The following is a 15,305-nucleotide window of genomic DNA, read 5'->3' on the forward strand; positions in this document are numbered from 1 at the left end:
AAAAAGACATACAATCTAATTTTAAAATGAGGGAAATAATCTGAGTATCTCATAAGATATAAGAATGGCTGCAATCCCTATCAAAATAACACCAGCATTCTTCCGGCAATCAAAAAGAATGAAATCTTGCCATTTGCAACTATGTGGATGGAACTAGAGGGTATTATGCTAAGTGAAATTAGTGAAAGATAAATAGCATAATGACTTCACTCATATGAGGAATTTAAGATACAAAACAGACAAACAGAAGAGAAAGGAAGCAAAAATAATATAAAAACAGGGAGGGGGACAAAACATAAAAGACCCTTAAATATAGAGAACAAACAGAGGGTAGCTGGAGGGGTTGTAGGAGGGGAGATGGGCTAAATGGGTAAGGGGCTTAAAGAATCTACTCCTGAAATCATTGTTGCACTATATGCTAACTTGGCTGTGTATTAAAAAAATTTAAAAATTAAAAAAAAAAAGAATGGCTAGTAACTACAGGAAAAAAAGATCATTATCAACAGTCACCATAGAAACTCAAATTTGTAACCACAGTAAGGCAATATCATACACCCATGAGAAGTGCTAAAATTGAAAAGACCACCAAAACCCTGTGTTGATTAGGATATGGGCTGACAGGAACTCCCAAGCATTGCTGCTGGGAATATAAAATGGCACAACCAGTTTGAAAAGTTTAGCAGTTTCTTACTGTTTCATATCTACCTCCCACACGACCCAGCAATCTTGCTTCTAGGTTTTCACTCAAGAGAAGTGAAAGCGTATGTCCACAAAAACACTTGGTCACAAATGTTCTTAACTGTTTTATTTAAAAGGACCCCTAGGGGCGCCTGGGTGGCGCAGTCGGTTAAGCATCCGACTTCAGCCAGGTCAAGATCTCGCGGTCCGTGAGTTCGAGCCCCGCGTCAGGCTCTGGGCTGATGGCTCAGAGCCTGGAGCCTGTTTCTGATTCTGTGTGTCTCCCTCTCTCTCTGCCCCTCCCCCGTCATGCTCTGTCTCTCTCTGTCCCAAAAATAAATAAACATTGAAAAAAAAAAAATTTAAAAAAATAAATAAATAAATAAAATAAAATAAATAAATAAATAAATAAATAAATAAATAAAAGGACCCCTAAATGGAAACAACCAGAGTGTCTGTAAACAGACTGTTATATCCCTACAACAGGATACTGTCTGTGCCACATTTCAGGTAGGTCTTCATGGACTAGCTTGCAAATTTAACTACCATTTACAACATTGCTCCAAAGAAAACTTTTGGTGAATCTTCAGAGTTTTCCATCACAGCCCACTCAAGCAGTCTAAATCTGTAACACCTGGCCTGAACAGCAGGTATTTCTAGACACCTCTGGATGCTGAGAGCCATAGCACATTCTCCCTAGCCAACATGTTTCCAAATTTGCAGGCTCAATTCTACAATCAATCCTATCTAGACAGAAAATACATAAGGGCAAATGGACTCTCCTTGTTCTTGAAGTAATGTGAAACAAACACAAACATCTTAACATTGACAGCTGGCCCTCACCTCTAAGGAAATATGTTTTCTCACCCCAACCTGACTCAGAGGATCCGTGACCTTCCAGTCCTTCTTCCTTCTACCTCCTCTTTGCCACTTTTATGTCCATTAGGCCTCCCAGTCTTCGCTCTGAGGCTGTGATCAGATCTGGTATCTTCCTATCTCTCAGTCCTGCTGCCACCCATGCAGCTGACTAATAACCAGGCTTTTTTATTTAAATACTACAGGAGCTAAAAAATAACCTGTATTCATTTTTCAAATGTGCATGCACAAGATTGGAATTTAATTTTTTGCATGGAAGAAAATATTTTTAAACAAAAGTTGAATACCTGTTTCAGAAAAGATTCCAGAGCTGAATGTGCAGCTTTTTTTATTTCTCCATTCGTATGGCTACACCATTTTGACAATACTTCAAATACAGAAATGTAGTTGTCCAGGAGGCAGGTGCTAAACTGAGATGCATGCAGGGTAAACAAGCATAAGCCAGCTGCAATTGCAAAAACCATTATGTTTAAAAAAAGAACAACAAAGGCAGAACAAAAAAACTAAGAAAGCTTCAGGTATATGTCAAAACTAAAACTGTTCATGAAGATCCACTATCTTTATAATAACCTACAGATCCTAATCAGAGTTCTAATGCTGCCAACGTCCATTTGAATCAACAGGCCAATGACCCTCCGCCCGCCCCCAAATAAAGTTCAGAAGTAGGATCAAGGTTTATTTAGATAAAGTCAGAACCAAACAATCTGGATCCTCTGAAAGGTGTTCTAAAGCAATTTTTTTTTAAATCATGTAATCTAAGTGTGACCATCTAACTGGAGTTTGTGTGCTAAAAACAAAGTCACCAAAAGCCTCCCTGTAAGTAACTGCATGTGAAACATCACATACTTACTTTCATGCACAGTTTAAGCAAAAGTTTACTCAAGACATTAACTTAATCATCTCTAATATTCCACGTTATTAATTACACAATCTTACCTAAGGGTACAGCATATCTCTTCAGATCAATCTATTAAAAAAAAAATTACCATCAATGTTTAACAATCACAAGTCTCAGTTATGGAAGAATTGGAGTAATATTAATCCTACCTGAGGACGGATTGCCTTTAATGTAAAATCAAAAATCTCCCTTGAAGTCTGGGGGTCTGGGTAAAAACAGAAAGAAGCCTGTTACAAATCCCAACAGCATCATCTAACAAACCTGGAAACACTTCACAACCAACAGCTTTGTTTCAGACAGCCTGAATTAAGGAATCGTGTCTGCTATCATTCATTGCAGCTGGTGAGCTGTAAGCTACGGCTGCAACAGTTATTACTGCAGTGAAATATGAAGAAAATGTGGACTCTCGACACGGGTTTCAATTCCAACTCATCACTTGCAAGCTCTGTTAGGTAATCTCTCAGAGCCTCAGTTTTCTTATCTATAAAAAGGGACACTGTATAGCTTCTTTGAGAGTTGTATGGAGGATTACATAAGGCCACACACGCTCATCCTCCCAGTACTCCCAGGCACTCATTCAGCACGTTGTATACATTACAAATATGAATAAAATATGACCTTTGACCTTAGCAAACTTATCACCTAAAAGAGACGACAAAACAGGTGCCCAAGTATAACCCAAAGCTCTTATCCTGACCTAATGGACGTCACAATTATTTAACTGTCTCCCACCAGTATTCACCGCAGCTGTCCAGATACCATGCTTTTCTCATCACTAAGTTCTCTGCCTTTGTAACAGTGACGTGCAAACCAGAGACGCTCAAAAAGTGTTTGCTTTGATGGACAGGACTGATACATTTGAAAACAGAGCCCAACTGTGACAGAAAATAGACGGAGAAGGGGTCAGAGAGGGTTTAAGAGGACAGAAACATCATATCTGTAGGATAATGCCAGAAAAGAGATATTTAAAAAGTTCCTTTGGAATTCAGTACAAGAAGAGATTTCTTCTGGGTGTGAGGATTCAAGACAGGGTTTACAGACAAGGCAGCACTTGAGCTGGGCCTAAAAGAATGGAAACTCATGGTAAAAAAGGTCATTCTAATAGAAAGTAACCGTGTAAACAGAGATGTGCAGATTCAAGATACCAGACACTTGTCAGCGCACAGTTGGTGTAGAATGTATAGACTCAGGTGAACACAGTGAGGCCCAGGGATGGAAGGGCCTAAGCTCTAAGGAGCGGGAATGGACACCACCTCCAGGCTCTGCCTCCCACAGTCCACTCTCCTGTGTCCACCTCTGCTTTTTTTTTTTTAAGTTTATTTATTTATTTATTTTGAGAAGGAGCAACCGAGTACAGAAGAAGGGCAGAGAGAGAGGGAGACACAGAATCCCAAGCAAGCTCCACGCCGTTAGCGCAGTTTCCCACTCGGGGCTCGAACTTACAAACCGTTGAGATCATGACCTGAGCAGGTATCAAGAGTCAGACACTCAACTGACTGAGCCACTCAAATGCCCCTCCATCTCTGCTTTCTGGCAGACCACTCCCTCTACAAGCATGCTCTTATATTTATGTTTTTGTTGTAGTCAAATATATGTAACAGTACTTACCATGTTAACTATGTGTAAGTGTACCATTCAGGGGCATCAAATACATTCGCATTGATGTGTACTCACCACCATTATCTACACCCAAAATGTTTTCATCATCCCCTACAGAAAGGATGTACCTGTTAGAGACTGACTCCCCTGCCCCCAGCCCCTGGTAACCTCAATTCTACTTTATGAACGTCCCTGTCCCTGCTACCTCATACAGTATTTATACCTTCATGAGTGGCTTACCTCACCTAATGTAATGTCAAGTTCACATGCTGTAGTATGGGATAGTATTTCTTTTTTTTAATTTTTTTATACATTTAATTATTTTTGAAAGACAGAGTGCGAGTGGGGAGGGGCAGAAAGAGAGGGAGACACAGAATCTGAAGCAGGCTCCAGGCTCTGAACTGTCAACCCAGATCCCGACGCGGGGCTCAAACCCACAAACCGTGAGATCGTGACCTGAGCCGAAGTCAGACACTCAGCCAACTGAGCCACCCAGGAGTCCCAATTTCCTTTTTTTAAAGGCTGACTGATATTCTGTTGTGTGCATATGCCACATTTGTTTATCCATTCATGTGTTGATGAACACGTGTTGTTTCTCCCTTTTCTGCTAGAATGTAAGTGTATACACTCTGGCATCTATTTCTAAAAACCCTCTCTTACCACCATGTCTCCCATCAGCTGTACCACATTTCTTTGGTCTCTGTTGTTAAGATTTTGCTAAAGGGTTTTCTGCAGATAGCCTCCACTTCCTCCCTTCCATTCCAACCTTGTCTTTACCCTATTAACCCTCACACTGCTCTGTCTGGCCTGTCCGGACACTCAACTGAAGCTGCCCTTGTTGAGCTGGGTCCACTCTGCAGCTCTTAGCATTCAGACTCCTCCCAGGGCAAAGCACCTTACATCTGTGACCTGCACCCACTCCCTAGGTGATCTGGCCCACACTCACAGCCTCACATATTACCTCTAAGCTGAAGACTTCCAAATTTATATATCGATGTCTAATTTCTCCTACAAGATTCAGTCTTACAACTGCACACTTAACATCTGAGATGTGCCATAACATGTCACACATGTCCCAAACAAGCCAGATTTTTGCCTGAAAACCATCCTCTCCCATCCCGCCCAGCTTAGTCACCACTGCAGCGACTTCAGTTGCTCACAGCTACACTCAAGAGCAAAGTCTGTTAATCCTACACTAAAACAAATCTCACATACAATGGCAGCAGTCAAGTAGACCTTTCTAAAACACCAACTAGCTCATACCTATTCACTAGAGAAAAAACATGGCTTCCCATTCCATCTGGAATGAAATTCCAGCTCAGGAGGCCTCATCCACTGACCTTACGTCCTGTGCCACCTTTCCCCCAGGCACTCTTTGTGTGCCACTGAGCTACAGACACGCCAACTCTCTTGAGCCCCTCTGACCACTGTGCGCTGGCCAGACTGGAGGCCTGGTTACCTGCTGGTCCCTCTGCCTGGAATGCTCTTTTGAGCTCTTTCCCAGCTGGCTCCTTGCCACAGTTTAGCTTGGCCTTAGGCCCTAGCTTCTGGTTGTCTCCTCAGAAAGAACCAGCAAGTTGGGTACATCTTCCACCCTCTCCACACTCTGATATTCCTATTCACTGTACCCAACCTGTTTGCATGATTAAACCCTGAAATCTGTAATAGCTTTTTCAGCTGTTTAAGGTCTGTTTCCTCTACTTGACTGAGCTAATGATGGAAGGAACCTGGTAATTCTGATCACTACATCCAACACATCTAATTCATTACTCTTTAGATAGAAGGCACCCAGGAAACACATACTATATGAATGAAAACATCAGTATTAGCATTTAGTGCTTGAAGTCACATGATCATGGCATGACAGAAAAACTATAAATTACAGCCTCAGACCAAGGCTTAAATCACAGTGTTGCCACTTATTGGTTATATACTCTATTGCTGCTGCAACAAACTATCACAGAGTGGCTTTAAAAATACAAATTGGTTACTGTACAGTTCTGGAGATGAGAAATCTGAAACAGGTCTCACTGAGGTAAAATCAGGGTGTCAGCCTCCTTTCTAGAGGCTTCAGGGGTTCAGAATGAGGACATCTTTGGGAGCCATTACTCTGTTATTGCATCAGTTGTGTTACTCTGGGCGAGTAACCTGTCTTAGTTCTAGCTTCCTAATTTAGAAAACAGAATATGACTGTCTATCTTAGAGAGTTATTACCGGAATTTTCCTTGCAACTATTCTAGCATATGGTAAATGAGCAATAAGCACTGTTATTTTTCTTAACCTGCATGTGTTCACTGAATATCAATCAATATACCAATCAAGTACAAAGACAATTCAGCAACATTACCTGCCAGTATCAAGTGGCAAAAACAAACATATAACCTGGTAAGTTAAAAATACCTCATAAGGGGCACCTGGGTGGCTTAGGGCATGATCTTGCAGTCTGTGGGTTCGAGCCCCGCATCAGGCTCTGTGCTGACAGCTCAGAGCCTGGCACCTGCTTCAGATTCTGTGTCCCCCTCTCTCTCTCTGCCCCGGCCCCACTCATGCCTGTCTCTCTCCATCTCTCAAAGATGAATAAACGTTAAAAAAAAAATTAAAAATTCCTCACAGGAAGTGCTATAATAGGAGAATATAGAAAAACATAGAGGAATATTCTATAGAGAATACAGAAGCCAGAGGAAGTGACTCATCTCAGGGGCATCATAAGGGCTTCAAATGGGTGACTTGTGAGCAAGAATCTGATGAATGGGAAGCTGGCAACAGAATATGGGACAGAAAAGTGAGAAAATAAAGGAAGAGAAATATCATAGAGCTACTACAACATCCCTGGTAAGAAGCAAGAAAGGGGAAAGTAAAAATATTACATTAAAACATGAAATTGCTGTTTTTGTAGATCAAAACTCATTAGATACTGAAATATAAAAATATTGGAGACAACCAGAATTTCATGTTCCAACCTAATAAAAGCAACGCACAGGAGATAGAAGAATTTGGTAATTGTTCTTAGCGTTAAAAGTTTCATTTGCTTTCTGGGGCGCCTGGGTGGTGCAGTCGGTTAAGCGTCCGACTTCAGCCAGGTCACGATCTCGCGGTGAGTTCGAGCCCCGCCGTCAGGCTCTGGGCTGATGGCTCAGAGCCTGGAGCCTGCTTCCGATTCTGTGTCTCCCTCTCTCTCTGCCCCTCCCCCGTTCATGCTCTCTCTCTCTCTCTCTCTCTCTCTCTCTCTCTCTGTCCCAAAAATAAATAAAAGTTGAAAAAAAAATTAAAAAAAAAAGTTTCATTTGCTTTTTAAAAAGAAATGAATTTCGGGGCGCCTGGGTGGTGCAGTCGGTTAAGCGTCCGACTTCAGCCAGGTCACGATCTCGCGGTCTGTGAGTTGGAGCCCCGCGTCAGGCTCTGGGCTGATGGCTCAGAGCCTGGAGCCTGTTTCCGATTCTGTGTCTCCCTCTCTCTCTGCCCCTCCCCCGTTCATGCTCTGTCTCTCTCTGTCCCAAAAATAAATAAACGTTGAAAAAAAAAAAAAAAAAGAAATGAATTTCGTAGTGCACATAATGCTATCCAAGATAGATTACCCTCCAAACCTTTCATGTTGATACTACAAGGAAACATTATCGATAGCTGTAAAGAAAAATATATTAAACAGACTTTAAAATTGATAAGGAAGTATCTGCATCCCAAGAATTACAAAATGCTGATGGAAGAAATCAAAGACCTAAAATAAATGGAGAGAGAAATTATGTTCATGGATTGGAAAATTCAACATAGCAAAGATGTCAATTCTCTCCAGATTAATATACAGATTGAATGCAATGACCATCAAAATCCAAGCAAATCCAATCCACACACTTATTCCAGAATTTACATGGAAAAGCACAGCACTTAAAATACTAAAATGATTTTGAAAAAGAAGAATAAAATGAGAAGACTTTACATTAAGGCTTACTATAGAGTCACAGTCAAAAGGACAGCGTGGGGGCACCTCGGTGGCTCAGCTGGGTGAGAGTCCAAATTTTCGGCCCAGGTCTTGATCTTATGGTTTGTGAGATGCAGCCCCACGTCAGGCTCTGCACTGACAGCACAGAGACTGCTTGGGATTTTCTCTCTCTCTCCTGTCTTGCTGCCCCTCACCCCTATGCCAGGCTCTGAATGAATGAACGAATGAATGAACGACAGCGTGGTTTTGGCAGAAGGATACGTACATAGACCAGTGGAACAGACTCGCACATATGTGCCCAAGGACTTTTTATGAAGGCACAAAAACAATTCAACAGTGAATATGGCAATTTCATGGACATGATAAAAGCACAAGCAACAAAACTAAAAACAGATAAACTGGACTTCATCAAAATAAAAAACTTTTACACATCAAAGGACACAGGGCAACCCATAAAATGGGAGAAAATACGTGCAAATCATGTATTTGGTAAGGACTTGATACATATACATAAAGAACTTCAACAATTCAACAACAAAAAGTCAAACGACCCAACTAAAAAACAGGCAGAGAACTTAAATGCACATCTCTTCAAAGAAAATATATAAATAGCCAAGAAGCACATGAAAAGCCATTCAACATTGCCAGTCATAAGGGAAATGCAAATGAATACCACAATGCTACCGCTTCACATTTTGAAGGCTATTATCAAAAACAGAAAATATCTGGGGCGCCTGAGTGGCGCAGTCGGTTAAGCGTCCGACTTCAGCCAGGTCACGATCTCGCGGTCCGTGAGTTCGAGCCCCGTGTCAGGCTCTGGGCTGATGGCTCAGAGCCTGGAGCCTGTTTCCGATTCTGTGTCTCCCTCTCTCTCTGCCCCTCCCCCGTTCATGCTCTGTCTCTCTCTGTCCCAAAAATAAATAAATGTTGAAGAAAAAAAAAAATTAAAAAAAAACAACAGAAAATATCAAGTACTGGCAAAGATAAGGAGTAACTGGAACCCTTATGCATTGCTGGTGGGAATACAAAACAGTTGCAGCTGCTGTGGAAAACCGTATGACAAAAAATTAAACATAGAATTACAATATGATCCAGAAATTCCAAAAAAAATGAAAGCAGGGACTCCAACAGATATTGGCATACCCATTTTCCGGCAGCATTAATCACAATAGTCAAAAAGTTGTGGTTTTGGGGTGGAGGTGGGGAAGAGAGGTAGCTATGGCGATGAAAAGGTAGCAGAAAGGCTCCTTATGGTGAGCCTGTTCAGTACCTTGCCCGTGGTGGTGCATACACAAATGTATACATGATAAAACTGCCTAGAATGGAATACACACATGCAAAGGTGTGCACCTAAAACTAGTGAAATGTGAATAAGGCTGGTAGATTTATCAATGTCAATATCCTGGTTGTGTTTATTTGTACTAGTTATAAAAGAGGTCATCACTAGTTATAAAAGTAGAAAGTGGGTAAGGAACAAATGGAACTTCTCTGTATTATTTCTCCAAACTGCATGTGAATCCACAATTGGTTTAAAGGTTCCAAAAACGAAACACGCAATCCATTTTAGAATTATAGTTTTTGAACTAAGGAAGAAAATCAAGTGAAGTCAATCAATACCTTCCTCCATGGATTTGGTAAAGTTACACATGAGTGAAGACAATCCCTTCAGACACCCTGCCAGAACAGGCAGTTTGGGCTCTCTTAGTGCTGATGTCATCTAGAAGGAGAGTTTTAAAAAAAGATACCATTAAAAGAGAAAAACACAATCAAATCTATGGAATCAGAATAGCATAAAGTTTGTCATACCTGGGTCTTAAGTTCACCCAGAAAAGCCCGGAACAGGTTTTCCGAATTATTTATCATCTCACTAGGATGAACTTCCCCTAATACTCCTAGGAGCTCATATATTTTTTCTAAAACTAAAAAATAAATTTTAGATAAATGAAGACCTAAAATTACATTTACATAAATTAAACAAAAATGTATGAATAACAAAAGAAGACGTTTAGTTCAAAAGTAATTTTATAATAAGACATAAAAAAATAGTTTTATGTACTAGAACCTTCCCTGATAATTTTATGCCAAGCTACTATTATAAGTCACATTTGACACGTGTTGTGAGTTTTCTATTTTAAAGAAATTATTTCATGGAGTGCCTAGCTGGCTCAGTCAATACATGACTCTTGACCTCAGGGTCTGACTGAGGTGTGACTCTTAACCTCAGGGTCACGAGTTCAAGCCCCATATCGGGTGTGGAATCTGCTTAAGAAATCATTTTGTAAAGATTAAACTTTTATAAGCAGAAGACTTCACATGTTTGTTTGCTTTCATTTGGGTTTGTCTTCAACAAAAAGGATTCACCTGTGAAACATATAAGTGCTTTCGTTGAGAAATCCTAGTTTTTACACTGATTTTTTTAACATCAATTTGTCAAAATACTTAAAAATAACATTTAAATGCACCTCACCTGTATCCTGTATTTTTGTTTTTGATGCAAGTTCTCCATAGAATTTGCTAAATAACTCTCCAATTCCAAATTCATCCATGAGTCTCGAACTTCTTAAAGTCCGAAGTAACTAAAATGATACAAACCAGCATTATCTAAACAGGAAAATAATGACAAAGCTTCCTGTACTGCACTGTTTCTACACAACAAAGCTCCAAAGTCACGTGCCTCTAGGGGACTTCCTTGGCCTCTCAGGACACCTATGTAGCCTGATTATTTAAGAAGAGGTGGGTGGTAGAAGAACACAAGGATTACCAAGGGGAAGAGGGTGTAGACTTTATTTTACCTTCCCAAGAAACCAATACTATGGTTAGAACCATTCTCTCTGAGGCACTTAAGGGAAGGACTAACAAGACCCAAATTCTCAAATAGAGATGCAAAACAAGAGATGCATCTGAGAGAGAAACAGGTGAGAGTAAGCCCCAAGAAGCACTTAAATACAACGTATACACCCATTTTCAAGGTAAGGTTTAGGAAAGAACTCAGAACGACAAATGATGCAAATTCCAGCAACTTTTTGTAACATTAAGTTTTAAGAGGCAGGGTGATGAGAGTTAACAGAGGAGCAGTAAACTCCTTGCTTACTTGTCCTCTTAATTCCCCTCACAACCCAGTCCTTCCTCTACTTTCCAGAAGAGTCTGAGAGCAAAAGGCCAAGGAATTACCAGGTGACAGTTGGAAAATCTTGTCCATACATCAATGTGACCAAAGCCTAACCTCCAACATCTCTCACCCAAACACAATTTAAAACTCTAATTTTCTGCTTTTTAAGTTATATAATACAAAACATACATACCTAGAAATAATAAAATTACCTTAATGAGAAGATCCAGGGCTGGGATTCTACATTTAGCAGCTTTATCTTTTGTGTAAACACTGGTACAAGTATTCTAGGTGTTAAAAAGAGACATACCAAAGTCATCAATAAGATTCTATTTCTTAGAAAACCTCCCAAGAGTTAAAACTACACTTCTGAGAGGAGCAATACCAACATGACATACTATAATTTAGCATTCAGTTATTTAAAATATATTAGAGTATATAAACATATAGACTAAAAATTACTGAAGAGGGAGCCTGGGTGGCTCAGTCGGTTAAGCGTCCGACTTCAGCTCAGGTCATGATCTCACAGTCTGTGAGTTCGAGCCCCATGTCGGGTTCTGTGCTGATGGCTCAGAGCCTGGAGCCTGCTTCAGATTCTGTGTCTCCCTCTCTCTCTGCCCCTCCCCTGCTCATGCTCTGTCTCTTTCTGTCTCAAAAATAAATAAAAACATTAAAAAAAATTTTTTTAATTACTGAAGGTATTTATGCAGTATGCAATGGTAATGATGTCAACAATCACAAAAACACAAAGTGAATGAACACCTCAGCAAGATCAAAAACAAAAAAAAAGTTACACTTTCTTGCACACCTCCCATTGCACTTGTCGTATGTCAAGAAAGCAAGCATGAAAAATTTAAAAAGGTAACTAAAGCAATCCAGAGAAGAATGGTTGGGACTCCATAGGAGGACAGCTCAGTCTCACAAAACCAGCAGGCACTCTGGACAGAGGCCTTCTGGCTCCAAGTTTTGGGTGAGTTTCTCAACTTCTAAGTCTCATTTGTAAGCTAGAGTGATTAAAAATACCTACCTCATAGAGTTTTGGTAAAATTAAGTAAGACAAACTGTACATTAAAGAACTTTGTAAACTATGAAGCACACTACAAACGTTGGTTATTCCTATACTGAGGTAATTTTTTTAAAACACAGTGACTCTTAAACAACACAGGCTTGAACTGTGTAGTGTGTAGGTCCATTTAAACCCAGATTTTCTTTGATAGGGTATAGTACTGTAAATATATTTTCTCTTATAATTTTTCAGTAATATTTTTTCTCTTTATTACTCAATTATAAGAATATAACATACAAAATTCGTGTTAATCAACTATTTATGTTTATCAGTAAAGCTTCCAGTCAACAGTACGCTAGCTAGCGGTAGTTAAGTTTTGGGGGAGTCAAAAGTCAATCACATGGATTTTCAACTGCATGCAGGAGGATGGGGGAGGGGTCAATGCCCGGAAGCCCCCAGGTTCACGGGTCAACTGTGTTAGGATTCTAAACCAGCAAGACTAGAAATCAAAAGAGAATAAAATTAAAACCTATTAAAAAAAAAAAGACTGATGATTATTACTTTATATATTAGACTCAACTATAATTAATAAAATAACTTCTTATAAATTACCTCCAGATTGAATACTTCGAATCTTAGAATATCCAAGAACTAAAGGCAATTCAGGACCAACTAAAAACAACTTACCTTGGCACTTGTTGAAAGTGCAAACAAGTCTGAGAAAGAAAATTAACAACTTAATTTATGATTACTAGCTCCATAGTAAATCACTAGGAAACCTGAGGAAGGCAGGTTGGAAGAAAATCGGAGGCAAAAGGCAAACTTTTCAGACTATGGCCAAAGGGAACACACGAACTACATGAAATATGAATCTTACCCAGAGGGAGAATTCTTTAAAATTGTTTTTTAAAGTGTTTTGAAATCTACCCACCATTCAAAAAACCAAATTTATTATGTATGACTTTTTATAAAAGACATTATTTACCTTATATGCCACAAATCAAAGTAGTTTTTGATTAGGGTCTTAGCTTATTAAATCTAAAAAGAATAACCCGCTTCATTTCTAACACAATCATGCACAATAAGTAAACTCCTCGATGAGAAAGACAAGAATAAAATACAAACTCAAGTTTAACTTACACCATAAATTACAATCAATATTGACATATGTTTTTTCTCCTTACCTTAATATCAAGAGAATAAGGTGTGATCTTCTGGCCAATTTTTTCTAAGAAAACACATAAAAATTTTAGGACTTCTTCTCTACAATCACGAAACTGTAAAAAATATAGTAAATATGGGTAAGAAGAAGAGTCACTCCAACATTTAGGAATACACACGAAAAGGAAAATAAAGATCTTCAACTTACTTCATCAATGCTAAGTGATTTCCGAACAAATACAAGCAAACCGAAATCTTTGGAAAAAACTAAGGAAGTCTGTAATGCTGGACAAAAAAAAAAAAAAAAAAACAAGTAAGGTAAGAGAGTTGCCAAAAAGCACTCCATAAACCCACCCTAAGTGGGTTGCATATTTCTCAATTCAGCCTTATAAACAATTAAACACTAACTTAAGGATGCTGTATTTAAATAAAGAAAACAGGAAATTCTAGATGATATTCCATTGAGATGACACAGGCAGAATAATGGCTCCAAAGATACTTGAGCCCTAATCCCAACGTCACACCTGTGAATACGCTAACTTTACATGGCCAAAGGAAATTAAGGTTGCAAATGGAATTAAAGTTGCTCATCGCTGACTTTAAAGAGGGGAAATTATCCGTGGATAATTATCCGTGGATTATCCGTGGGCCCAGTATTATCACATGGGCCCTTAACAGTGGAGGAGAGAGAAAGAAGAGTGTTGGAAAGAGGGGGGCAGGAGAGAAGAGAGATTTCAAGCACAGGGGTTCCTGGAGCCATGGTTGCTGGCTTTGAAGATGGAAGCCATGATCCAAGAAATATGGGTGGTTTCTACAAGCAGGGAACATCAGGCAGGAAAAAGGGACCTTAGCCCTGCAATTGCAAGAACAGAATTGTGCCAACCTGAATGAAAAAGGAAATGAATTCCACATGACCCTGCCTGATGCCTGGGTTTTAATTTGGTGAACCCATGTTAGGCTTCCAACTACAGAATTGTAAGATTAACAAACTCAAACCACTAAGCTTGTAGTATTTGTTACCGCAACAAGAGAAAACTAATACACTCCCCTATAGTCTCTCACGTGAAAGAACACATACTAAATATTCAGAATAAACTTGGAACGGCTTTATCAACAAGTTAACTAAAGGAAGGAAAAAGGAATTCTAACTTAGAAACGCTGAGACTAGAAAACATTTACAGGTTAGTTTTTAAAATTTACTTTCCCGCTGATAATACACCCTTGGCAATAGATAGGTATTAGATAGCATCGCAAGTTTTCAAGCAATGATATATTTTTAAAGTGCTGAAAAGAAGCACTTTTACTACAAAGGAACAAAAAGTTCTCAGAGATTGCTCACAAAGATGTGACTTTTCGGTTACATTTCTGCAATGCTTCTCAAAAGTAGGAACCTTCCTTCTGAGGTTTCAAACCTGAGGGTATGAGAAAGGTACTGGAGGGTTTAGGCGCGTTTAAGGTGAAGGAAAATACTTTCCTTTGGTTCTCTCTGCCCACTTTGCATAGTAAGGATTGCTAAACTTAAGGCATTTTCACCAACTTTACTTTTAAAACATCTTTCCTAACAACAACAACAACAAAAAAAGCCGCATAATAAGTCACTTTTTTTTCCACAAAAATTTCCACAGAAATTCCGACAATCCAGAATCAAAAGGCTGGACTTCAAAATACCGCTAGATGCACCCAAGGCGGGAGAAACGCTAGGCTGTCGGGCTCCAGCAACCCCAAACGCGCACGCGCGTCTGCGCCCCCCTCGGCACGGCCGGGACAGTACCCACCCAGCACTGAGGGGCCGGAGCTCAGCACGCACTCCTGCCCCAGGCCCCGGATCAGCTGGTAACTGGCCATCGCGGCGCTGCAGCGGTCCCCGGCAGACAAGGACTTCTGCAGCTGCAGTAGGGAGCCCTGCACACCTAACCCGGAGTCAGCCATGATGCCCAAACCCGGCACCGCGCGTGCGCAACCTCTGCCGGGATCCCGAGATGCCACGGGGCTCGGAGGCGGGGCTCACGGGTTCGGGGCTGGGGTTTCCGGGGCAGGGGCG

At 40.2% G+C, this 15,305-nt stretch overlaps 1 protein-coding gene across 4 annotated transcripts in view; it reads right to left on the reverse strand.

Moving 5' to 3' along the window:
- PRKDC (protein kinase, DNA-activated, catalytic subunit) overlaps positions 1 to 15,227 on the reverse strand; it is a 210,775-nt gene extending 195,548 nt beyond the window's left edge. For 3 of the 4 annotated variants that reach the window (XM_045050127.1, XM_011291282.4, XM_045050128.1), the window contains exons 1-10: positions 15,040 to 15,227; positions 13,473 to 13,549; positions 13,288 to 13,380; positions 11,310 to 11,384; positions 10,456 to 10,564; positions 9,795 to 9,907; positions 9,606 to 9,705; positions 2,602 to 2,657; positions 2,491 to 2,521; positions 1,842 to 1,999 (exon numbers count right to left, since the gene is read on the reverse strand). In XM_045050127.1, the coding sequence (XP_044906062.1) occupies positions 1,842 to 1,999; positions 2,491 to 2,521; positions 2,602 to 2,657; positions 9,606 to 9,705; positions 9,795 to 9,907; positions 10,456 to 10,564; positions 11,310 to 11,384; positions 13,288 to 13,380; positions 13,473 to 13,549; positions 15,040 to 15,193 (966 nt within the window). In that variant the 5' untranslated portion in view covers positions 15,194 to 15,227. Of the gene's footprint in view, positions 1 to 1,841; positions 2,000 to 2,490; positions 2,522 to 2,601; positions 2,658 to 9,605; positions 9,706 to 9,794; positions 9,908 to 10,455; positions 10,565 to 11,309; positions 11,385 to 13,287; positions 13,381 to 13,472; positions 13,550 to 15,039 lie in introns of those variants that run through there. The other variant, XM_045050129.1, reaches the window with a different exon arrangement.
- Positions 15,228 to 15,305: the final 78 nt, after the last annotated feature.

This window comes from Felis catus, chromosome F2 (genome assembly GCF_018350175.1).
Source record: "Felis catus isolate Fca126 chromosome F2, F.catus_Fca126_mat1.0, whole genome shotgun sequence".
NCBI classification, from domain to species: Eukaryota; Metazoa; Chordata; class Mammalia; order Carnivora; family Felidae; genus Felis; species Felis catus.